This window comes from Coregonus lavaretus, assembly GCF_964263955.1.
Source record: "Coregonus lavaretus genome assembly, contig: HAP1_SCAFFOLD_705, whole genome shotgun sequence".
NCBI classification, from domain to species: domain Eukaryota; kingdom Metazoa; phylum Chordata; class Actinopteri; order Salmoniformes; family Salmonidae; genus Coregonus; species Coregonus lavaretus.
Genome location: NW_028157304.1, coordinates 98999 through 124726, shown reverse-complemented (window position 1 = coordinate 124726; position 25728 = coordinate 98999). Strand labels below are relative to the sequence as shown.

Genomic DNA, 25728 nt, shown 5'->3' with positions numbered 1-25728 from the left:
TCACCCCCTTTGCTATTAAGCCCCTAAATAAGATCTGGTGCAACAAATTACCTTCAGAAGTCACATAATTAGTTAAATAAAGTCCACCTGCGTGCAATCTAAGTGTCACATGATCTGTCACATGATCTCAGTATATATACACCTATTCTGAAAGGCCCCAGAGTCTGCAACACCACTAACCAAAACTCACGCACCAGGCAAGGAGGGCATTAATCAGAGAGGCAACAAAGATACCAAAGATAACCCTGAAGGAGCTGCAAAGCTCCACAGTGGAGATTGGAGTATCTGTCCATAGGACCACTTTAAGCCGTATACTTCACAGAGCTGGGCTTTACAGAAGAGTGGCCAGAAAAAAAGCCATTGCTTAAAGAAAAAAATAAGCAAACATGTTTGGTGTTCGCCAAAAGGCATGTGGGAGACTCCCCAAACATTACATTTACATTTTAGTCATTTAGCAGACGCTCTTATCCAGAGCGACTTACAGTTAGTGAGTGCAAACATTATTTTTTATTTATTTTTTTCATACTGGCCCACCGTTGGAATCGAACCCACAACTCTGGCATTGCAAACGCCATGCTCTACCAACTGAGCTACATCCCTGCCGGCCATTCCCTCCCCTACCCTGGACGACGCTGGGCCAATTGTGCACCTCCCCATGGGTCTCATGGTCACGGCCGGCTACGACAGAGCCTGGATTCGAACCAGGATCTCTAGTGGCACAGCTAGCACTGCGATGCAGTGCCTTAGACCACTGCACCACTCGGGAGGTACTGCGCCACTCGGGAGGTACTCTGGTCAGATGAGACTAAAATTGAGCTCTTTGGCCATCAAGGAAAACGCTATGTCAGGCGCAAACCAACCACCTCTCATCACCCCAAGAACACCATCCCCACAGTGAAGCATGGTGGTGGCAGCATCATGCTGTGGGGATGTTTTTCTTCGGCAGGGACTTGGAAACTGGTCAGAATTGAAGGAATGATGGATGGCGCTAAATACAGGGACATTCTTGAGGGAAACCTGTTTCAGTCTTCTAGAGATTTGAGACTGGGATGGAGGTTCACATTCCAGGAGGACAATGACCCTAAGCATACTGCTAAAGCAACACTCGAGTGGTTTAAGGGCAAACATTTAAATGTCTTGGAATGGCCTAGTCAAAGCCCAGACCTCAATCCAATTGAGAATCTGTGGTATGACTTAAAGATTGCTGTACACCAGTGGAACCCATCCAACTTGAAGGATCTGGAGCAGTTTTGCCTTGAAGAATGGGCAAAGCTCCCAGTGGCTAGATGTGCCAAGCTTATAGAGACATACCCCAAGAGACTTGCAGCTGTAATTGCTGCAAAAGGTGGCTCTACAAAGTATTCTTCTTTCTTGTTCATTTCACAAGAAAAAATATTTTTGCATCTTCAAAGTGGTAGGCATGTTGTGTAAATCAAATGATACAAACCCCCCAAAAATCCATTTTAATTCCAGTGTCACGACTTCATCCGAGGCTGCCTCCTCTCTTTGTTCGGGCAGGCTTCGGTGTTCGTCGTCACCAGCCTTCTAGCCACTGCCGCTCCTCATCTCATCATTCTATTTTTTTTCTTGTTTATTACACACACCTGGTTCATATCCCCTCATCAGTACCTGTATAAGTGTTCCCTCTGCCCCCTTGTCTTTGTGTGTGATTGTTTATTGTGAGGATAGTGAAGCTCGTGGTACTCCTTGTATTTTGTATCAGATCCAGCCACCCACATCCCAGCACCCAGAGGGATCCATATATTCCGACCACGGGATTTAGACGGGACAGCTGCCAGGGACTCCTCCTACAACTGGAGCTATATTATTCTACCATCATCCCGGCCCCATCGGAGCGGGAGAAGGTGTCTGCCCTCGTCTCCTGCCTCTAGGGGAAAGCCCTGGAGTGGGCCAATGCAGTCTGGAGTGAAAGAGGAGCCGCGTTGGACAACTTCGGGGAGTTCACTCGCCTCTTTCGGTCCGTCTTCGATCACCCGCCCGAAGGTAGTGAGGCGGGCAAGTGGCTGGTCCACCTGAGGCAGGGGACAAGGACCGCGCAGGACCCCGGCTGGGCCTGGGTGGAACGAGCAGGCCCTCATTGACCACTTCTGGTGCCATCTACGAGAGGATGTCCGAAGGGAGCTAGCCTGCCGGGACACCATGTTGTCCTTTAATCAACTGGTGGACATGGCCATCCGGTTGGACAACCTGCTGGCTGCTAGAGGACGTCCTGGAAGGGGCCTGCCCGTTCCACCCCCCCAACCCGGATCACGAGCTGATGGAGCTGGGTGGAGCGGCGATCCGGGAAAGCGGAGGACGACAGCCCCAGTGTCCCTCTAGTGGAACGAGAGGACTTTCTCCTGCACGCTGTCGTGGGCTTTCTTTTGGGTCTTGAGGCGGCAGGCAGGGCACTCTCGCGTCACCCCAGGTATCGAACACCCACACTCGTTCAGAGCCCTCTGCTGCACACTCTACCCTACCCATGCACTTTCCTGATTACATTGTAGTTCCCCAGTGTAAGGCGCTGGTCGATTCAGGCGCAGCTGGGAACTTTATGGACAGGTCATTTGCACATAGTCTAGGCATTACATTGGTTCCCCTATCCATTCCACTCCCCATCAGAGCACTTGACAGTCGACCACTAGGGTCCGGGTTCGTTAGGGAAGTTACAGCACCAGTCACTATGGTTACGCACAAGACCCATAGCGAGCAAGTCACCTTTTTTATTATTGAGTCTCCTGATTTCCCTGTTGTGTTAGGTCTTCCCTGGTTAGTACTACACAACCCCACCTTTTCATGGCTGCAGAGGGTTCTCACGTGGTGGGCGTGAGAGTGTCAGGGTAGGTGTCTAGGTGTTTCCATTGGTGCAACCACGGTGGACAGTCCAGACACTACCTCCACCGTGCGCATTCCCCCCCGAATACCTCGATTTGGCGTACCCATTTTCCAAAACGCAGGCGACCAAATTACCACCTCATCGGGCGGAGGATTGCGCGGTAAACCTCCGGGTAGACGCTGTGCCTCCCAGGAGTCATGTGTATCCCCTGTCGCAGTCTGAAACGGAGGCGATGGAGACATACGTCTCCGAGTCCCTGCGTCAGGGGTTCATACGTCCCTCCACTTCGCCCGCCTCAAGTTTATTTTTTGTGAAGAAGAAAGACGGAGGTCTGCGCCCTTGCCTTGATTACCGAGCACTGAACAAGGGGACTATACTTCATAGTTATCCTCTATCCCTCATTCCATCTATGATCGAGTCAATGCATGGGGCACGTTTCTTCATAAAATTAGATCTCCGGAGTGCGTACAACCTGGTGTGTGTCCGAGAGGGGGACGAGTGGAAGACAGCATTCAGCACAACCACGGGGCATTACGAATACCTGGTGATGCCGTACGGTTTGATGAATGCTCCATTTGTCTTCCAGTCCTTTGTGAACGAGGTGTTTCAGGACATGCTTGGTCGTGGTGTAGTGGTCTACATCAATGACATTCTGGTGTATTCCGCTACGCGCAGCGAACATGTGTCCCTGGTTCGCAAAGTGCTGGCCCGACTGTTGGAACATGACCTTTATGCCAAGGCAGAACAGTGTCTGTTTTTCCGACAGCCGTCTCCTTTATCGGATACTGCATTACCACCTCAGGTGTGGAGATGGAGGGAGATCGCATTTCAGCCGGGCGTATTTGGCAGACTCCAACCACGGTTAAGGAGGTGCAGCGCTTTATTGGCTTTGCCAACTACTATCGGAGGTTTATCCGGGGCTTTGGCAAAGTCGCAGCTCCCATTACATCTCTGTTGAAGGGTGGGCCGTCCCGACTCCGCTGGTCTGCTGAGACTGACAGGGCCTTCAGTAACCTGAGGGTTCTGTTCACCTCAGCCCCGGTACTGGCCCATCCCGAACCATCACTAACGTTGGTAGTGGAGGTGGATGCGTCCGAGGTTGGGATAGGCGCTGTCCTATCTCAACGCTCGGGCACACCACCCAAGCTCCGCCCCTATGCCTTCTTCTCCAAGAAGCTCAGCCCGGCGGAGCAGAACTACGACGTTGGTGATCGGGAGCTGTTCGCTGTTGTCCGAGCCCTGAACGTGTGGAGGCACTGGCTCAAGGGGAGCGAAACATCCCTTTCCTCGTCTGGACGGACCACCATAACCTGGAGTACATCTGGGCAGCGAGGAGGCTGAATCCTCGCCAGGCCAGGTGGGCCCTATTCTTCACCCGGTTTGATTTGACTCTATCATACATTCCGGGTACGAAGAACGTGAAGGCAGACGCACTGTCACGGCTGTACGACACAGAGGAGAGGCCCATAGACAACACCCCCATACTCCCGGCCTCCTGTATTGTGGCGCCGGTAGTATAGGTGATGGACGCGGACATAGAGCGGGCATTACACACAGAGCCATCTCCACCTCAGTGTCCAGCTGGGTTGCAGTACGTGCCTTCTCTTGTCCGTGACCGTCTGATCTATTGGGCACACACTACCCCCTCCTCTGGTCACCCAGGTATCGGTCATACAGTGCGCTGTCTGAACGGAAAGTACTGGTAGCCTACCTTGGCTAAGGACGTGATGGTGTATGTCTCCTCCTGCTCAGTGTGCGCCCAGAGTAAGGCACCTAGGCACCTCCCAGCAGGTAAGTTACAGCCCTTACCAGTTCCACAACGGCCATGGTTACACTTGTGTATTGACTTCCTTACTGATCTTCCCCTCTGTTAAGTTAACAACACCATCCTGGTCGTTGTGGACCACTTTTCCAAAGCCTGCCACCTCCATCTGCTGCCCGGTCTCCCCACGGCCCTGCAGACTGCGGAGGCACTGTTTACACACGTCTATCGGCACTATGGGGTTTCCAGAGGATATGAGGATACATCCAGGGTCTGGAAGGCGTTCATGGAACGTCTGGGGGTCTCAGTCAGCCTGACTTCCGGTTTTCACCCCGAGTCTAATGGGCAGGTGGAACGGGTGAACCAGGATGTGGGTAGGTCCTACTGCCTGGAGCGGCCAGGGGAATGGTCGGTGTTCTTGCCATGGGCCAAATATGCCCAGAACTCTCTCCGCCACTCCTCCACTAACCTAATGCCATTTCAATGTGTTTTAGGTTATCAGCCGGTTCTGGCACCGTGGCATCAGAGCCAGACCGAGGCTCCTGTGGTGGATGACTGGTTTCAGCGCGCGGAGGAGACGTGGAACGCTGCTCATGTCCACCTCCAACGCTCCATGCGTTGCCAGAAGGCCAACGCTGACCGCCACCGCAGTGAGGTCCCGGTCTTTGTACCGGATGATTTGGTATGGCTCTCGACCCGGAATCTACCCCTCCGCCTACCCTGCCAGAAGCTGAGCCCACGGATTGTGGGGCCGTTCAAAGTCTTGAGGAGAATAAACGAGGTTACTTGTATGTCATTACTCCCTCCAGATTACCGTATTAAAATCCATGTGTCTGAGGTGCGGGAGGTCCCTCCGCCCCCTCTGGACAGCGAGGGGGTCCCGGCGTACTCCGTCCGTTCCATACTGGAATCGAGGCGTCGGGTGGGGGGCCTTCAGTACCTTGTGGATTGGGAGGGGTACGGTCCGGAGGCGCGGTGATGGGTCCCGGTGAGAGATATCCTCGATCCCTCCCTGTTGCAGGATTTCCACCGTCGCCATCCGGCTCGCCCTGCTCCGCGTCTTCCTGGTCGTCCCCGAGGCCGGTGTCGACGCGCTGCTGGAGTTGCGCGTCAAGGGGGGGGTACTGTCACGACTTCCTCCGAGGCTGCCTCCTCTCCTTATTTGGGCAGGCTTCGGCGTTCGTCGTCACCGGCCTTCTAGCCACTGCCACTCCTCATCTCATCATTCCATTTGTTTTGTCTTGTTTATTACACAAAACTGGTTCATATCCCCTCATCAGTACCTGTACAAGTATTCCCTCTGCCCACTTGTCTTTGTGTGTGATTGTTTATTGTGAGGATAGTGAAGCTCGGTGGAGCTCCTTGTATTTTGTATCGCCAGGTTATTTTCCCCATGTGCCTTGTTGGTTCCAGTGCACCTGTTTTGCGCACAGGACAGTTTTGACGCTTTACTGTGTAACTCTGTATTCCGGAATAAATCCTGTTATTGTGTGATTTACCCTCCTGCGCCTGACTCCTTCAAATCACCCATCACATCCAGATTGTAAGGCAACAAAATAGGAAAAATGCCAAGGGGGGTGAATACTTTCGCAAGCCACTGTAGATAAATGGGGAGTAATCAAGGTAGTGATGAAGTCCAGGTGTGATGAAGTCCCCCCTGACGCGCGGTTCCAGCCACAGGGGGACGGCGGCCAGGGGGACGGCCCCGAGGGCGAGGAGCGGGCCGGTCCGGACAGCGAAGAAGGAAATATCTGATGATGTTGGGATCTAGAATGTCGTCCACCGGGACCCAACACCGCTCCTCTGGACTGTACCCCTCCCAGTCCACCAGGTACTGGAGCCGACCCCCACGACGTCGGGAGCCCAGGAGGGATTTGACGGCATAGGCGGGGCACCCCTCGAGGAATCGGGCCCACTCCCCCTGTCGGTCCTTTCGACGTATCGGTGGTGGGGGCTCCCATCTGATGGGCTAAATAGAGGGAGCACTGGAGTAGGAAGCCACGGCATTTAGATGGAGTCCCATCATATTTGTCCGGGAGGGACAATCGGACATCGTTGACCTGGGAGGACTGCTGGATGGGCTGGGGTGCTAGCTCGCTGGGTCGACTCGTGGTAGAGAATCCTCCGCTAGTTGGAGGTGACGCCCCTTGGGTAATGTCGAGGTGTTGAAGAACGCGGAGGACCTCATCTATAGTCGTCCCCAGTTGCGTCAGCTGGTCGTGGTGTTTGCAAAGTAGGCGTCCCTGTTCACCTACCATCTGGGAGATGTCTTGATTACCTGCTGCTTCCATTTGTAGAGGCAGTATTCCGTAACAGAGACGCAGGGAGTCAGGAAACAGGTGCAGTAAGTGAGTTTAATGATAACGTACATGGAGAGATACAAAACAAATTTACTTGGTTAATATGATCAGTTATCATTTGATGAATTCCAAACACAACATGTTGAGACGTATTCTTTTAAATAGAAGCAATTCCAGATGAGTTATAGCCGTTGCGGTAATGACGCAGAATATTCTCTTATCTTGACATATTCAAAGTTACTTTTCTTGAAGGTGGTGATAAATCCAGCCTGGTCACCCGTCATACAATTCAGTATTTGACGTCCCTCCATGTCTGAGGACATCAGGAGATGACGTGGAAACCGGCCACTAGGGGCAACAGTGAGCGCTGTTACCTTCAAGAGTCGGCTGGAGTGGTGTAAAGCTCACCTCCATTAGACTCTGAAGCAGTGGAATTGTGTTCTCTGGAGTGATGTGTCACGCTTCACCATCTGGCAGTCCGACAGACGAATGCTACCTGCCCCAATGCATAGTGTCCAACTGTAAATTTTGGTGGAGGAGGAATAATATTCTGGGGCTGTTTTTCATGATTCGGGCTAGGCCCCTTACTTACTTACTTACTTACTTACTTTATTGTCCCCATGGGGAAATTTTGTTGCAGTGTCATGTACACATTTAAAGTGGCGTTAAATACAAAACAAGATTGACAATACAACTTTCAATAACAGTCACGCACCAATGAAAATAAGAAATAAAACATTTAAAACATTTAAAACAAAGACTAGCCTGCTGGCCTTACGGGGTCAATGGGAACATTTGCCCGAGCTATTTAAGAGGGATATCACACCTAGCACAAATGATTGTCTCGTTCTATTTTTCCTACTGAGGGGTGCCCTATACCTACGCCCAGAGGGGAGTAATTCAAAGTCCAGGTACAGGGGGTGACTTGGGTCTAAAATGATTTTGTGAGCCTTACGGAGGGCCCTGACCTTAAAGATCTCATCCAGGCCTGTCTGTTTGACTCCATGTACCTTACTTGCTGTGGTAATAATCCTTCTCAGCATGTTTCTCTGACTGACAGTGGCATTGCCAAACCAACAAACAATACAAAAAGTTAAAATACTCTCAATAAAGGATTTGTAAAACAGAGTCAATATAGTACAGTCTATATTAAAAGAACCCAACTTTTTTAGAAAGTACAGTCTCTGTTGGCTCTTTTTGTAGATCTGGTCTGTACATTTACTCCACTGAAGCTTACTGTCCAAAAAGACACCCAGATATTTATATTCCTCTACAATTTCTATATTCTGGCCTCTGATAGATGTTGCAGAGGTAGGTGTTGTACGCTACCTGAAGTCTATGCACATCTCTTTGGTCTTGTTAGTATTGAGGACCAAGTGTGATTCCTCACACCACTCTACAAAGTCATCTAGGACCGGGCCATGATGTTCCTCGTCATCATGCAACAGGCTGATCAAGGCAGTGTCATCAGCGAACTTAACGAGGTGTCTGTCAGTATGGGAACTAGTACAACTATTAGTGTACAAGATGTACAGAAGTGGGGACAAAACACATCCCTGAGGAGAGCCTGTGTTGGTATTGCGTATATCCGACACATGGGGACCTATTTTGACTCGCTGTGAGCGTTGGCTCAGGAAGTCCAACAGCCACAAAACCAGCCCCCCATCTAAGGAAAAGTCCCGAATGAGTCTCTGTGCCAGAATGTAAGGCTGGTTAGTTCCAGTGAAGAGAAATCTTAACGCTAAAGCATACATTGACATTCTAGATGATTCTGTGCTTCCAACTTTGTGGCAACTGAAGACAGTGTGTTGTGGTAGCCAGGTGGACCTCATGACATACAGTACATTCGTAAAGTATTCAGATCACTTGACTTTTTCCACATTTCGTTACATTACAGCCTTATTCTAAAATAGATTAAAATGTATTTTTAGAAAACAATAGAAAACATGAAAACATAGACAGTATAAAAAACATTAGCTGTAAGCAAAACATCATTCACATTAAACACCTTGCGTTTCTATAAAACACAAAGGGCATATTATACTTGCCGTTGCAATAAGAAATAGATTTCACACGAAGTTATAGAAAATAAGTATTAACAGGTGTGATGATGATGACCCTTAGGATTCCTACCACATCCTGTATTAGGAGGAAACTCACACAAAAAAATAATTGTCTGTAAGACAATAATATTCAATCATCCTATTGGCAAGGTAATCATTCAGAATCCTTTAAGAGTGACCAGCTGTTCCACACCGGTATCAGTCACACATAAATAACTGGATTCAATAATTTTTCATGAAAATGTGTTGAGAGAGTCAGGTACCAGAAGTCCTTTCATTCAACAGATTTCCTCGTTATGTCTAACACTGTCCTCTCCAAAGCCCATCCATCCCATCACAACTTCATCAGGCTGTTCTTCTCTGGTCACCTCGTCCTCGTGCCCCTCACTGGCATATAATACCTCAGTTCCTTCCAGAAGCGTGAGGACAAGGAAAGAGAGGGTGAGGAGAGAGGGGACGAAGCCAGCTCCCCTCTCTTCTCCTCCACCTCCTCCTCTTCTCCCCACCTCCCACACCTCAACCCTCTGCTACTCTTCCACCAGCAGACGGCGCCCTGGCGCTCCCGGAGGTGGCGCACCGACTCGGGGAAGAGGGTCAGCTGTGTGGGGGAGACCTCCTCCAGCTCCACAAGGACCACCTTAAGGGAGCCCTCCAACAGGGCACGGTGCATGGCCGTCTGCCTCTCGAAGCTCTGCCAGGCCTCCAGGACACCACTGCTGCTGTCACTGTGGCTTCCACTGCAGAACGTAGAGCCAGAGTAGACCAGGAGGAGACGCCGGCTTGCCAGCATGCTCTCCTCCACTGCATCTACTATGGCTAGAGAGGGAGGAGGGAGGAGAAGAGGGGGAAAGGGAGGAGAGAGGAGGGAGGAGAAGAGGGGGAAAGGGAGGAGGGAGGAGAAGAGGGGGTCAGGGAGCAGGGAAAATTGTTATTAAAACATTGTTCTACCATTTAAATGGTTTCTGAAGGTCTTTATGATTTCAGAAAGGTTTCACATATTTCATCATCATGCTACTTATGTACTAATGCCAAGGCTAACTTAGTCTTCTGGAACCTGGAGCCTCAGGGTCGAGCTGAGATGTCATACCTTCCCCTGGTAGGCTGTCCCGGCCCAGTATGAACAGCCTGTAGCCACACCTCCCCTCCAGAACCTGGGGCAACATGTGGAGGGCAAACATCTCTGCCTCCCCACAGGCTCCGCCCCCATCCCCAAACAGACGGGGGTATGCCACGTACGCATCATACAACTTCCCATCAGAGTCTGCCACATGCAGGATAGGGACAGGTAAAACAAAATAGATGTGTTAGTGCTGGGCTAGAGCAAAAGCCTCCACAAACCTGCCTAACAGAGGAGGCTTGGTTATTTATGACACCATAGTTGCTTGTGTTTTATGGTTACATGGCCTATTTAGTGCCTTGTATCAAACTTCCTCTCTGTTTCCTCTGAGTCATGGAAAATGCTGTGCTTGCATAGCTGTGGGATGTGCTACAATACATTGCTACACTTGCTACTGATTTTACTTGTGGTCAGGTGGGGAGTGGGAAACAAGTGTTGGATTCTAGCTTGGAATATACTTATTCATGTTACCATATTAGAACCGGGTGTATGGAAAGTTACTGAGTGAGAAAGGGGAGTGCAGAGCTTACATTCTGTTGGAAAATGTTATTCTTAAATCTCATGTACCCTATGGAGAGAGGCAAAGGGCAACAGTCTGGTTTCAGTCACTGCTAAGGTAGGACAGCCGTGGAGTAGGGAGGAGTGAGGAATTCGGCCCGAGGTCAGGTCAGATGAAGTGAGGAGGAACAGTCAGTCCTGTCACACACATACAGTTGAAGTCGGAAGTTTACATACCCCTTAGCCAAATACATTTAAACTCAGTTTTTCACAATTCCTGACATTTAATCCTAGTAAAAATTCCCTGTCTTAGGTCAGTTAGGATCACCACTTTATTTTAAGAATGTGAAATGTCAGAATAATAGTAAAGAGAATGATTTATTCAGCTTTTATTTATTTCATCACATTCCCAGTGGGTCAGAAGTTTACATACACTCAATTAGTATTTGGTAGCATTGCCTTTAAATTGTTTAACTTGGGTCAAACGTTTCGGGTAGCCTTCCACAAGCTTCCCACAATAAGTTGGATGACTTTTGGTCCATTCCTCCTGACAGAGCTGGTGTAAGAGGCCTCCTTGCTCGCACACGCTTTTTCAGTTCTGCCCATAATGTTCTATAGGATTGAGGTCAGGGCTTTGTGGTGGCCACTCCAATACCTTGACGTTGTTGTCCTTAAGCCATTTTGCCACAACTTTGGAAGTATGCTTGGGGTCATTGTCCATTTGGAAGACCCATTTGCGACCAAGCTTAAACTTCCTGACTGATGTCTTAAGATGTTGCTTCAATACATCCACATAATTTTCCTTCCTCATGATGCTATCTACTTTGTGAAGTGCACCAGTCCCTCCTGCAGCAAAGCACCCTCACAGCATGATGCTGCCACCCCCGTGCTTCACAGTTGGGATGGTGTTCTTCAGCTTGCAAGCCAACTTTAAAGGCACAGTCAACTTAGTGTATGTAGACTTCTGACCCACTGGAATTGCTGTGAATTATATGTGAAATAATCTGTCTGTAAACAATTGTTGGAAAAATTACTTGTGTCATGCACAAAGTAGATGTCCTAACCGACTTGCCAAAACTATAGTTTGTTAAAAAGAAATTTGTGGAGTGGTTGAAAAACAAGTTTTAATGACTGTATGTAAACTTCCAACTTCAACTGTATATTTCCATGCCCATGAAGGTTCTAGCAGGAGGCTACACCAATGAGAGGAACCAAATACGTTCCTGACTAGCAACAGAGATGTATTGGCTGTCTAAATATGCAAGGGGTTGACTCCGCCTAGTAGGAAGGTATAAATATATGTGATTGTGTAAACATCTTTGTCTTTGCAGCTGTATGACCCAGTGGGTGAATAAACTTTGTTTGAGCTTTTTCTAGTTGTCCGTTTGAGTTTTTACTCAGTTTGTTCAGAACCTAACACAAGCAATGCAACATGCGTGTGTGTGTGGGTTTAAGTGTGGGCCTGGGGGTTTGTGGGGAGACATGCTGTATGTGCATTTCTGTCTGTATCTGGTGTAGGAATGTATATTTATGTTAGTGCGAGTTTCCATTTCATGAAAGCACAGTATGCAATGAGTCTGCAGATAGTGTGTGTGTGCATGAGTGTGTGCATGTCTGCGTGTGCGCGCTCAGGCATGTTTCTATTAATGTTTCCATGAGTGTGCTTGCGCAGTATATGTGCGGTAAAGTGTCTCTCATTGCGTACCTGTGTTTGTGTAGAGAAGCGGGAACATCCTCCTGAGCGACAGCACGATGTCGATCTTGAAGCGATGGTAAATAACAACACTAACAGTAAACACCAATACCAGACTGGTCAGTAGTACCCCAATACGGAGCAGATAGTTTGGATCTGTGCAGAAAAAGAGAGAAGATAGCATTTATAACAGTTTTTTCAAAAGTGGTGAGCTTGCAGTTGTTATAATACACTATCAAAACAAGGGTAAAGGGACAGGATAATATGTGTGTGATCTCTTTTGAAACACCTTTATGTTATCCTCCAGACAGTATTGTCTAACCTGTAGGCTGTAGTATGAAGGAGGCTAAAGAATTGCCTCTGTCACTGGAAACCCAACACGTGTAGTTGATGTAAAAGTCTTCCTCTTCCACCATCAAGAAATTCAAATGACGCTCCAACCATACACCCTTCTCCTCTTCTTCTCTCCACTCCCTGGTTTGGGGGGGAGGGAGGGGGGGGGGGGGTGGAGACAGACAAGTTCCCCCTTGTGAACGCACAATCAAACCATCATGGCAACAGTTAACATAACATACACTGTTATTGGCGCCTGAGGGGATGGGTGCCGTTTTACAGGCTCCTAACCAACTGTGCTATTTTGTGTGGTTTTTTGCATTGTTTGTAACCTTTTTTGTACATAATGTTGCTGCTACCGTCTCTTATGACCGAAAATAGTTTCTGGATATCAGAACAGTGATTATTCACCTCGAACTGCACAAATATTTTTTTATTTAATGAGTCTTACAGAAGGGATATACTGTTTCTCCGAGACCAGGCCCAAATCCCGTCATTCGTGTGAAGAAAAGACAGAGGTACAGGGGGCGGAGATCGGGTGCCTTGTGAGAATTTTTCGGCGAGTGGGGAACCCGCCTCTACCATCCGTTCTATTGGCCAACATGCAATCACTGGAGAATAAACTGGATGAGCTCCGTTCTAGACTATCCTACCAACGGGACATTAAAAACTGTAATATCTTATGTTTCACCAAGTCGTGGCTAAACGACGACACGGATAATATACAGTTGGCTGGATTTCCGTGCATCGGCAGGACAGAAGCGGCGCTCATAGTGGCCAGGAACTTTAATGCAGGCAAACTTAAATCCATTTTACCTCATTTCTACCAGCATATCACATCTGCAACCAGAGGGAAAAAAACCCTAGACCACTTTTACTCCACACACAGTGACGCATACAAAGCTCTCCTTCGCCCTCCATTTGGCAAATCTGACCATAATTCTATCCTGCTGATTCCTGCTTTCAAGCAAAAACTAAAGCAGGAAGTACCAGTGACTCGCTCAATATCAGAAGACGCGGATGCTACGCTACAGGACTGTTTTGCTAGCACAGACTGGAAGAAATCCCGCTATGCCATCAGACTAACCATCAAACAGGCAAAGCGTCAATACAGGACTAGGATTGAATCCTACTACACCGGCTCTGATACTCGTCAGATGTGGCAGGGCTTGCAAACTATTACGGATTACAAAGGGAAACCCAGCAGCGAGCTGCCCAGTGACGCGAGCCTATTAGATGGGCTAAATGCCTTTTATGCTCGCTTCGGGGCAAGCAACACTGAAGCATGCATGAGAGCACCAGCTGTTCCAGACGACTGTGTGATCACGCTCTCCGTAGCCTTTAAACAGGTCAACATTCACAAGGCCGCGGGGCCAGACGGATTACCAGGACGTGTACTCAGATCCTGCATGGACAAACTGGCAAGTGTCTTCACTGACATTTTCAAACTTTCCCTGAGCAAGTCTGTAACACCTACATGTTTCAAGCAGACCACCATAGTCCCTGTGCCCAGAAAAGCGAAGGTAACCTGCCTAAATGACTACCGTCCCGTAGCACGTCGGTAGCCATGAAGTTCTTTGAAAGGCTAGTCATGGCTCACATCAACACCATCATCCCGGAAACCCTAGACCCACTCCAATTTTCATACCGCCCCCATGGATCAACAGATGATGCAATCTCAATCGCACTCCACACTGCCCTTTCCCACCTGGACAAAAGGAACACCTATGTGAGAATGCTGTTCATTGACTACAGTTCAGCGTTCAACACCATAGTGCCTACAAAGTTCATCACTAAGCTAAGGACCCTGGGACTAAACACCTCCCTCTGCAACTGGATCTTGGACTTCCTGACGGGCCGCCCCCAGGTGGTAAGGGTAGGCAACAACACATCTGCCAAGCTGATCCTCAACACTGGGGCCCCTCAGGGGTGCATGCTTAGTCCCCTCCTGTACTCCCTGTTCACCCATGACTGCGTGGCCAAGCACGACTCCAACACCATCATTAAGTTTGCTGACGACACAACAGTGGTAGGCCTGATCACCGACAACGATGAGACAGCCTAAAGGGAGGAGGTCAGAGACCTGGCAGTGTGGTGCCAGGACAACAACCTCTCCCTCAACGTGATCAAGACAAAGGAGCTATCGTGGACTACAGGAAAAGGAGGGCCAAACACGCTCCTATTCACATCGACAGGGCTGTAGTGGAGCTGGTCGAGAGTTTCAAGTTCCTTTGTGTCAACATTAATCAAATGGCCACCTGGACTATCTACATTGACACCCCGCCCTCCCTTTGTTTTTACACTGCTGCTACTCACTGTTTATTATTTTACATTTTTAGTCATTTAGCAGACGCTCTTATCCAGAGCGACTTACAGGAGCAATTAGGGTTAAGTGCCTTGCTCAAGGGCACATCGACAGATTTTTCACCTAGTCGGCTCGGGGATTAGAACCAGCGACTTTTCGGTTACTGGCACAACGGTCTTACCCACTAAGCTACCTGCCACCCTGCATATTATCTATGCATAGTCACTTTACCCCTACCTACATGTACAAATTACTTCGACTAACCTGTACCCCCGCTGATTGACCTGGTACCGGTACACCCTGTATTTAGCCTCGTTATTGTTATTTTATTGTTACTTTTTATTTGATTTTTTACTTTATTTTATTTAGTAAATATTTTCTTAACTCTATTTCTTGAACTGCATTGTTGGTTAAGGGCTTGTAAGTAAGCGTCGAATACCTGTTGTATTCGACGCATGTGACAAATAAAATGTGATTTGATTTGTGATTGATTTTGTGAAGTTCCAAAGTTTCAAAGCAAGCACTATGTATTAAGGTATATGGAGCCTATCTTAATCTCAGTGGTATACCTGATACGATACCAACAGTTTAGATACTATACAGTAGAACATCCATCTGGATGACACAGAATAGAGGCATATACAGTGCCGTGAAAAAGTATTTTCTCCTTTCTGATTTTCTCTATTTTTGCATATTTTTTATACTGAATGTTATCAGATCTTCAACCAAAACCTAATATTAGATAAAGGAACCTGAGTGTACAAATAACAAACCCAAAAATTATACTTATTTTATTTATTTAATTAACAAAGTTATGCAAGTGTGAAAAAGTAACCGCCCCCTTACACTCAATAACTGGTTGTGCCACCTTTAGCTGCAATGACTGCAACCAAATGCTTCCTGTAGTTGTTGATCAGTCTCTCACATCACTGTGGAGGAATTTGGCCCACTCTTGCATGCAACATTTTTGGGTTTTCAAGCATGAACTGCTAGTTTCAAGTCCTACCACAACATCTCAATTGGAATTAGGTCTGGACTTTGACTAGTAAATTACAAAACTTCAAATGTGTTGCTTTTTAACCATTTTCAAGTAAACTTGAATATGTGTTTTGGATCATTGTCTTGCTACATGACCCAGCTGTGCTTCAGCTTCGGCTCACAGACAGATGGCCTTACATTCTCCTGTAGAACGTAATGGGACCCATGTCGTCCAAAAAGTTATACTTTTGACTCATCTGTCCATAGAACATTCTTCAAATAGTCTTGATGATTCAGGTACTTTTTGGCAAACTTGAGTCAACTTTTTGGATGAGATGGGTCCCATTATGTCTGGCGAAAAGCTAACACTGCATTACACAGTAAGAACTTCATACTGTAAGTCAAGCATGGTGGTGGTATTGTGATGGTTTGGGGATGCTTTGCTGCCTCAGGACCTGGACGACTTGCCTTAATAGAAGGAACCATGAATTCTGCTCTGTATCAGAGAATTCTACAGGAGAATGTCATGCCATCCGTCTGTGAGCTGAAGCTGAAGCGCAGCTGGGTCATGCAGCAAGACAATGATCCAAAACACACAATCAAGTCTACATGAAAATGGTTAAAAAGCAACACATTTGTAGAATTCTTACAGTGTGTATTGCGATACTGTTGTGTTGTCTCAACCTACCTTTGTGATTCCTGAAAGATGCGTTCAGAGACAATTTCGGAAATGGAGTTTTTGCTAGCTTTCCAATTCAAATCCGTGCAACTTTTATTCCCCACACTCGGCACAAACACCCGACACATCTTACTGAAGGAAGAACCTAGGGGGCAAACATTGAATTCTTTATTTGGATCATGAATGAAAATAAATAATAAACTCACGCACGCACGCGCACACACACACACACACACACACACACACACACACACACACACACACATTCTCTAGTGGTTTACTCACCCAGATCTGCTTTGATGATCTCATTGGCAGGTTCAACCACTTTGGGCTCCAGGCAATACTGCACTGAAATTATGACAATGATTCATAAACATCATAGAAAGACACAGAAATATTCAGTCACCTGACCCTATAGAAAACAACACTTTCTAAGCTCTCAAAGAGCAAAGTTTCAAAGCAGCCTCTATGAACTCATAACCTCTGATTCAGGGTCATATACAGTGCCTTCAGAAAGTATTCACACTCCTTGACTTTTTCCACGTTTTGTTGTGTTACAACTTGAATTTGAAATTGATGCAATTTAGATTTTTGTATCAATGGCCTACACACAATACCCCATAATGTCAAAGTGGAATGTTTTTAGAAATGTTTACAAATTCATTAAAAATGATGAAATGTCTTGAGTCAAGAAGTATTCAATGACTTAGTTATGGCAGGCCTAAATAAGTTCAGGAGTAAAATGTTGCTTAACAAGTCACATTATAAGTTGCATGGACTCACTCTGTGTCACGCCCTGGCTCTAGGGACTCTTTTATGTTGAGCCAGGGAGTGTAGAGTCTATGTTTTGTGTTCATTGTTTCAGTATCTAGTTCATGTGTTTCTGTGTTGGCTGGGGTGGTTCTCAATCAGAGACAACGGGAATCAGCTGTTGCTTGTTGTCTCTTATTGGGAACCATACATAGGCAGCCGTTTGGCAGTTGTGTTTTGTGGGATCTTGTTCCGTGTTGGTTTGTGTTTGTTACCAAGGACTTCACGTATCGTTTTGTTGTTCTTGTTCGTGTGGTGAATATAAATAAAGTATGTTCGCATTCCACGCTGCGCCTTGGTCCGCTCCTTTTGACGATCGTGACAGAAGATCTCACCATAACAGGACCAAGCAGCGTGTCCAGGAGCAGACAGCCTGGACTTGGGAGGAGATCCAGGCCGGTATGGATCGCCGTCCGTGGGAGGAGACGGTGGAGGCGCGCCGTAGAGAGGAGCAGCGGCGCCAACCGGGCCGACGTCGGAGACACGCAAGAGGCAACCCCAAGAAATGTTTAGGGGGGGGGGGGCACACGGCATGGACGACGGGGCTGCTGGAGGCAGCTACAGGGCGAGGTTGGGGATTAGGAGAGGAGGCCACCGGGTTTGGGGGGCCGGAAGTGAGGTTGGCGGAGCCTAGAGGTAGAGCAGAGCCAACTCCCCATACTCAGGCTAGGCAGCGTGAGACTGGGCAGGTTCCGAGATATGCGGAGCTGCGTACTGTGCCGCGAGTGGTCCGGCACAGTCCGGTTCGTCCTGTGCGAGCACCACGCACGTGTCGTGCTAAGGTGGGCATGCAGCCAGGACGGAGTGTGCCGGCTCCATGCTCGTGGCCTCCAGTACCCCTCCTCGGTCCCGGATATCCTGCGCCAGTGTCACGTGCTGTTGTGCCAGTACGTGTACACAGCCCTGTACGTCCTGTGCTGATGCCTCACACAGAGTGTGTTAAGATAGGCATTCAGCCAGGACGGGTTGTGTCAGCTCTTCGCTCCAGACCTCCAGTCCGTCTCCACAGCCCGGTCCGGCCTGTTCCTGCCCCTCGTACCAAGACTGTGGTGCGCGTCGCTAGCCCGGCCCGGCCCGTTCCTGCTCCCCGCACCAAGTCAGTGGTGCGCGTCGTCAGCCCGGCCCGGCCCGTTCCTGCTCCCCGCACCAAACCAATGGTGCGCGTTGCCAGCCCGGCCCGGCCTGTTCCTGCCCCTCGCACCAAGCCTATGGTGCGCGCCGCCAGCCCGGTCCGGCCTGTTCCTGCTCCCCGCACCAAGCCTATGCTGCGCGTCGCCAGCCCGGCCCGGCCCGTTCCTGCTCCCCGCACCAAGACAGTGGTGCGCGTCGTCAGCCCGGCCCGGCCCGTTCCTGCTCCCCGCACCAAGCCAGTGGTGCGCTTCGTCAGCCCGGCCCGGCCCGTTCCTGCTCCCCGCACCAAGCCTGTGGTGCGCATCGTCAGCCCGGTCCGGCCCGTTACTGCTCCCCGCACCAAGCCAGGGGTGCGCGTCGTCAGCCCGTTCCGGCCCGTTCCTGCTCCCCGCACCAAGTCAGGGGTGCGCGTCGTCAGCCCGGTCCGGCCCATTCCTGCTCCCCGCACCAAGCCTGTGCTGCGCGTCGTCAGTCCGGCACAGCCCGTGCCCGTTTCACCGGTGCCTGGTCAGGTACCGGTCAGCTGCTCCACACCAGAGCCTAAGCAATCCGCTCCAACGATGTCCAGTCCAGCTCCAGCCAGCGGGGCCAGACCAGACCAGGGGCACTACGGGGGGGTTATTAGAGGGTGGTGGTCACGCCTGGAGCCGGATCCGCCTCCGAGGAAGAATGCCCACCCGGCCCTCCCCTGTTCGGTTTATGTTGGCGCGGTCGCAGTCCGCGCCTATGGGGGGGGGGGTACTGTCACGCCCTGGCTCTAGGGACTCTTTTATGTTGAGCCAGGGTGTGTAGAGTCTATGTTTTGTGTTCATTGTTTCAGTATCTAGTTCATGTGTTTCTGTGTTGGCTGGGGTGGTTCTCAATCAGAGGCAACGAGAATCAGCTGTTGCTTGTTGTCTCTGATTGGGAACCATACTTAGGCAGCCGTTTGGCAGTTGTGTTTTGTGGGATCTTGTTCCGTGTTGGTTTGTGTTTGTTACCAAGGACTTCACGTATCGTTTTGTTGTTTTTGTTCGTGTGGTGAATATAAATAAAGTATGTTTGCATTCCACGCTGCGCCTTGGTCCGCTCCTTTTGACGATCGTGACACTCTGTGTGCAATAACAGTGTTTCAAATGATTTTTGAATGACTACCTCATGTCTGTACCCCACACATACAGTACAATTATATGTAAGGTCCCTAAGTCAAGCAGTGAATTTCAAACACAGATTCAACCACGAAGACCAGGGAGGAAAACCTGGTTCCGTCTGCTTTCCACCAGGCACTGGGAGATGAATTCACCATTCAGCAGGTCAACAACCTTAAACACAAGGCCAAATCTACACTGAAGTTGCTTACGAAGAATACAGTGAATGTTCCTGAGTGGCCGAGTTACAGTTTAGACTTAAATCTGCTTGAAAATCTATGGCAAGACCTGAAAATGGTTGTCTAGCAATGATCAACAACCAACTTGACAGACCTTGAAGAATTTTGAAAAGAATAATGGGGAAATGTTGCACAATCCAGGTGTGGAAAGCTCTTAGACACTTACCCAGAAATACTCACAGCTGTAATCTCTGCCAAAGGTGATTCTAACATATATTGACTCAGGGAGTTGAATACTTATGTAATCAGATATATTAGTGTTCTATTTTTCTATTTTTTTCTATTTTTAATGTTAGACTTTTTCTTACACTTTGACATTACAGGGTATTTTGTGTAGATTGTTAACAAAAAATGACTATTAAATCCCTTTTAATCCCACTATGTAACACAACAAGATGTGGAGAAAGTCAACGGGTGTGAATACTTTCTGAAGGCACTGTATCTCTGTAATGGCTGTGGTAAGGATTGGGGGTATATGGTAATAATCTGTGGTTAGGGACAACTTTTATGAGCTGTGCCAACAAAACTCACCGTCCACCATACCGTTGATGGTCTCTGAGATCCTGCCGCTGAGCCCTTCCAAGTTAAAGGTCATGGTGCAGGTGTAGAACGCATGGTCCTCAGGAATGACCGCGTCTACTCGGAGTAACTCCGTAACACTGCTATTGACATAGCTAAACCTGTTCCACAATGGGTCATCTTTCACAATGGGTTGACAGCCCTGAAAGGTTTAAAGTAGAAATCCACACTGAAAGGTAGTGGTAATGGAATGGAATATCATAGTAATGGAATATGGCTAATAAAACAAAATGAATACACAATTACAGATAAGTTGTGATAATGTCTTACCTTAGAAGACCTACTCTCAGAACAATTCAATGCAGTACAATGTGTGAGAGCAATGAACAATGTAAAGAGTATATACCGTATCTGATGGAACATTGTTCAAATGTAGTCACTAGTAGTAATAACCCCACATTCCTATAGTTTTAAACAGAAATTAAGAATACATAGAGACAGACTGAATGACTGAAAAGAAAGAGTTCAAACAGGCTTTCCAGCACTGTCAGGCAGGGGCAGACTGGGACCAGAAATCCGCCCTGGCATTTCTGACACACCAGACCATTTTTCCCTTGAGGCCCCGACATTGGCCCATTTTCTTTCATTGAGGCCCCCAAAAGGCCCATTTTTGTCACTGTGGACCCCGTTATTACATTTACATTTTTTACATTTTAGTCATTTAGCAGACGCTCTTATCCAGAGTGACTTACAGTTAGTGAGTGCATACATTTTCATACTGGCCCCCCGTGGGGAACGAACCCACAACCCTGGCGCTGCAAGCGCCATGCTCTACCAACTGAGCTACAGGGGACTACATCATGTCCAAATGTATCTCAAATTGATTTGAACATGATTACATTTTACGTTTTAGTCATTTAGCAGACGCTCTTATCCAGAGCGACTTACAGTTAGTGAGTGCATACATTTTTCATACTGATGCGCGACAAATGCCAATATCGGTCAAATGACTTGAATGAGATTTGTGCCACAAATGCCAAAACGCTTCCATGTGACAACAGTGCAAGGGAAACCAAACCAAAGCACGTTGTTGTTATACCTTGTCCATAGACTGGCCTACAGGGTAAGGAAACCAATGTCATTGTAATTTGGGTGAACTTTGGGTGAACTAATTTGGTTATTAGCCAGATAATTATAATTATGTAAAAAAAATATAAAAAAAAGACAATCCCATTGGGCTAAAAATGTACCAGCCCATCCGGCATGGCCAGTCCACCCCTGCTGTCAGGCGTTCCCTCTCAACACTCTCCCATTGCACTGCACTGTCTGTTTACCCCATAGGACTCACCTTGTACCACTGAATGGAGTAATTGTCCACTTCCCTGATATGGTCACTCAATGGGCAGTTCAGAAAACCGGTGGCTTTGTTGGTCAGGACCTGGTCGGCCTTTTCTGGTCGACCGCATTCTTCTGGGTTGGTGTGGTTCACAATCAGTAAGGCCGATTTCTTATAGCACTGGGAGGGTAGTCTGTTTATCAAAGGTAACAGGAAAGATTTACAGCACACACACACACACACACACACACACACACACACACACACACACACACAGCAGACAAAAGTATTGCCCCTACCTCACAACACACTCATAGTTTCCAGCATCCTCCATCGCGATGTTAAAAATCCACAGTGTCTTTCCCCGCGGCAGAGTCTTTCTTGTCTCCCTGGTCAGCTCTCTCCCAGTCCTTGGGTCATACCATGAGATGTTATAGGGGATGCTGCGGTAGTCAAACACATTGAGGTCCACCAGGGTGGATGTTAACATGGCAGCATCACCGGAAACTGAAAACACCCGCTCAACCTCTCGTCCTTTGTCCTCACAGAGATCTGCACACAAAGAGTATATAAAGTAAAGTAAAGACAAACATGCGGCACAGGGACTGTTTGCGGACCACCATCTTTTTTATTGAGGCCACCTCTTAAAGAAAAACACATGTTGGAGAAATGATGCACGGCAAAGAAATTATGCAATTATTACGCGTGTCATGTAGTATGCATAGACAGAGTCTTTACAGAGATGGTCCCTTCAAAATATATCTCTTCACAACAAATTCTCCAGTAAAAAAAATTATAACTAAGAACACTGATGGTGTTAAATCAATACTGAAAGTGTTGAGTCTGTGGACCCATATAGATACCAGAACAGTGTTAAATTAACACACTGATTAGTGTAAAGCCTTTTCCAAATATTCCCTCATTGTTTCAGTATCTAGTTCATGTGTTTCTGTGTTGGCCGGGGTGGTTCTCAATCAGAGGCAACGAGAATCAGCTGTTGCTTGTTGTCTCTGATTGGTAACCATACTTAGGCAGCCGTTTGGCAGTTGTGTTTTGTGGGATCTTGTTCCGTGTTGGTTTGTGTTTGTTACCAAGGACTTCACGTATCGTTTTGTTGTTTTTGTTCGTGTGGTGAATATAAATAAAGTATGTTCGCATTCCACGCTGCGCCTTGGTCCGCTCCTTTTGACGATCGTGACACTCTGTGTGCAATAACAGTGTTTCAAATGATTTTTGAATGACTACCTCATGTCTGTACCCCACACATACAGTACAATTATATGTAAGGTCCCTAAGTCAAGCAGTGAATTTCAAACACAGATTCAACCACGAAGACCAGGGAGGAAAACCTGGTTCCGTCTGCTTTCCACCAGGCACTGGGAGATGAATTCACCATTCAGCAGGTCAACAACCTTAAACACAAGGCCAAATCTACACTGAAGTTGCTTACGAAGAATACAGTGAATGTTCCTGAGTGGCCGAGTTACAGTTTAGACTTAAATCTGCTTGAAAATCTATGGCAAGACCTAAAAATGGTTGTCTAGCAATGATCAACAACCAACTTGACAGACCTTGAAGAATTTTGAAAAGAATAATGGGGAAATGTTGCACAATCCAGGTGTGGAAAGCTCTTAGACACTTACCCAGAAATACTCACAGCTGTAATCTCTGCCAAAGGTGATTCTAACATATATTGACTCAGGGAGTTGAATACTTATGTAATCAGATATATTAGTGTTCTATTTTTCTATTTTTTTCTATTTTTAATGTTAGACTTTTTCTTACACTTTGACATTACAGGGTATTTTGTGTAGATTGTTAACAAAAAATGACTATTAAATCCCTTTTAATCCCACTATGTAACACAACAAGATGTGGAGAAAGTCAACGGGTGTGAATACTTTCTGAAGGCACTGTATCTCTGTAATGGCTGTGGTAAGGATTGGGGGTATATGGTAATAATCTGTGGTTAGGGACAACTTTTATGAGCTGTGCCAACAAAACTCACCGTCCACCATACCGTTGATGGTCTCTGAGATCCTGCCGCTGAGCCCTTCCAAGTTAAAGGTCATGGTGCAGGTGTAGAACGCATGGTCCTCAGGAATGACCGCGTCTACTCGGAGTAACTCCGTAACACTGCTATTGACATAGCTAAACCTGTTCCACAATGGGTCATCTTTCACAATGGGTTGACAGCCCTGAAAGGTTTAAAGTAGAAATCCACACTGAAAGGTAGTGGTAATGGAATGGAATATCATAGTAATGGAATATGGCTAATAAAACAAAATGAATACACAATTACAGATAAGTTGTGATAATGTCTTACCTTAGAAGACCTACTCTCAGAACAATTCAATGCAGTACAATGTGTGAGAGCAATGAACAATGTAAAGAGTATATACCGTATCTGATGGAACATTGTTCAAATGTAGTCACTAGTAGAAATAACCCCACATTCCTATAGTTTTAAACAGAAATTAAGAATACATAGAGACAGACTGAATGACTGAAAAGAAAGAGTTCAAACAGGCTTTCCAGCACTGTCAGGCAGGGGCAGACTGGGACCAGAAATCCGCCCTGGCATTTCTGACACACCAGACCATTTTTCCCTTGAGGCCCCGACATTGGCCCATTTTCTTTCATTGAGGCCCCCAAAAGGCCCATTTTTGTCACTGTGGACCCCGTTATTACATTTACATTTTTTACATTTTAGTCATTTAGCAGACGCTCTTATCCAGAGTGACTTACAGTTAGTGAGTGCATACATTTTCATACTGGCCCCCCGTGGGGAACGAACCCACAACCCTGGCGTTGCAAGCGCCATGCTCTACCAACTGAGCTACAGGGGACTACATCATGTCCAAATGTATCTCAAATTGATTTGAACATGATTACATTTTACGTTTTAGTCATTTAGCAGACGCTCTTATCCAGAGCGACTTACAGTTAGTGAGTGCATAAATTTTTCATACTGATGCGCGACAAATGCCAATATCGGTCAAATGACTTGAATGAGATTTGTGCCACAAATGCCAAAACGCTTCCATGTGACAACAGTGCAAGGGAAACCAAACCAAAGCACGTTGTTGTTATACCTTGTCCATAGACTGGCCTACAGGGTAAGGAAACCAATGTCATTGTAATTTGGGTGAACTTTGGGTGAACTAATTTGGTTATTAGCCAGATAATTATAATTATGTAAAAAAAAAAAAAAAAATGACAATCCCATTGGGCTAAAAATGTATCAGCCCATCCGGCATGGCCAGTCCACCCCTGCTGTCAGGCGTTCCCTCTCAACACTCTCCCATTGCACTGCACTGTCTGTTTACCCCATAGGACTCACCTTGTACCACTGAATGGAGTAATTGTCCACTTCCCTGATATGGTCACTCAATGGGCAGTTCAGAAAACCGGTGGCTTTGTTGGTCAGGACCTGGTCGGCCTTTTCTGGTCGACCGCATTCTTCTGGGTTGGTGTGGTTCACAATCAGTAAGGCCGATTTCTTATAGCACTGGGAGGGTAGTCTGTTTATCAAAGGTAACAGGAAAGATTTACAGCACACACACACACACACACACACACACACACACACACACACACACACACACACACACACACACACACACACACACACACACACACACTCACAGCAGACAAAAGTATTGCCCCTACCTCACAACACACTCATAGTTTCCAGCATCCTCCATCGCGATGTTAAAAATCCACAGTGTCTTTCCCCGCGGCAGAGTCTTTCTTGTCTCCCTGGTCAGCTCTCTCCCAGTCCTTGGGTCATACCATGAGATGTTATAGGGGATGCTGCGGTAGTCAAACACATTGAGGTCCAGCAGGGTGGATGTTAACATGGCAGCATCACCGGAAACTGAAAACACCCGCTCAACCTCTCGTCCTTTGTCCTCACAGAGATCTGCACACAAAGAGTAAATAAAGTAAAGTAAAGACAAACATGCGGCACAGGGACTGTTTGCGGACCACCATCTTTTT

At 47.4% G+C, this 25728-nt stretch overlaps 1 protein-coding gene, 1 long non-coding RNA gene and 1 pseudogene across 3 annotated transcripts in view; all 3 read right to left on the bottom strand.

The window, feature by feature from the left end:
- LOC311125549 (interleukin-1 receptor type 1-like) overlaps window positions 1-6889 on the bottom strand; it is a 31673-nt pseudogene extending 24784 nt beyond the window's left edge. Inside the window, exons 1-2 of the transcript in view lie at window positions 6601-6889; window positions 4692-4832 (exon numbers count right to left, since the gene is read on the bottom strand). The product of the transcript in view is annotated as an interleukin-1 receptor type 1-like (transcript). The remainder of the gene's footprint in view (window positions 1-4691; window positions 4833-6600) is intronic.
- Window positions 6890-9149: 2260 nt separating this feature from the next.
- LOC311125554 (interleukin-1 receptor-like 1) lies at window positions 9150-12396 on the bottom strand. Its single transcript, XM_084199587.1, has 3 exons — window positions 12282-12396; window positions 10049-10222; window positions 9150-9777 (listed from the first exon to the last, which is right to left on the bottom strand). Exons 1-3 carry the CDS (start codon window positions 12307-12309, stop codon window positions 9326-9328), a joined length of 654 nt encoding a protein of 217 aa, XP_084055713.1. The 5' UTR covers window positions 12310-12396; the 3' UTR covers window positions 9150-9325.
- Window positions 12397-12597: 201 nt separating this feature from the next.
- Window positions 12598-16914, bottom strand: LOC311125555. Its single transcript, XR_014612888.1, has 3 exons — window positions 16850-16914; window positions 16574-16709; window positions 12598-12743 (listed from the first exon to the last, which is right to left on the bottom strand). It is a non-coding gene; the product is annotated as an uncharacterized lncRNA (long non-coding RNA).
- Window positions 16915-25728: the final 8814 nt, after the last annotated feature.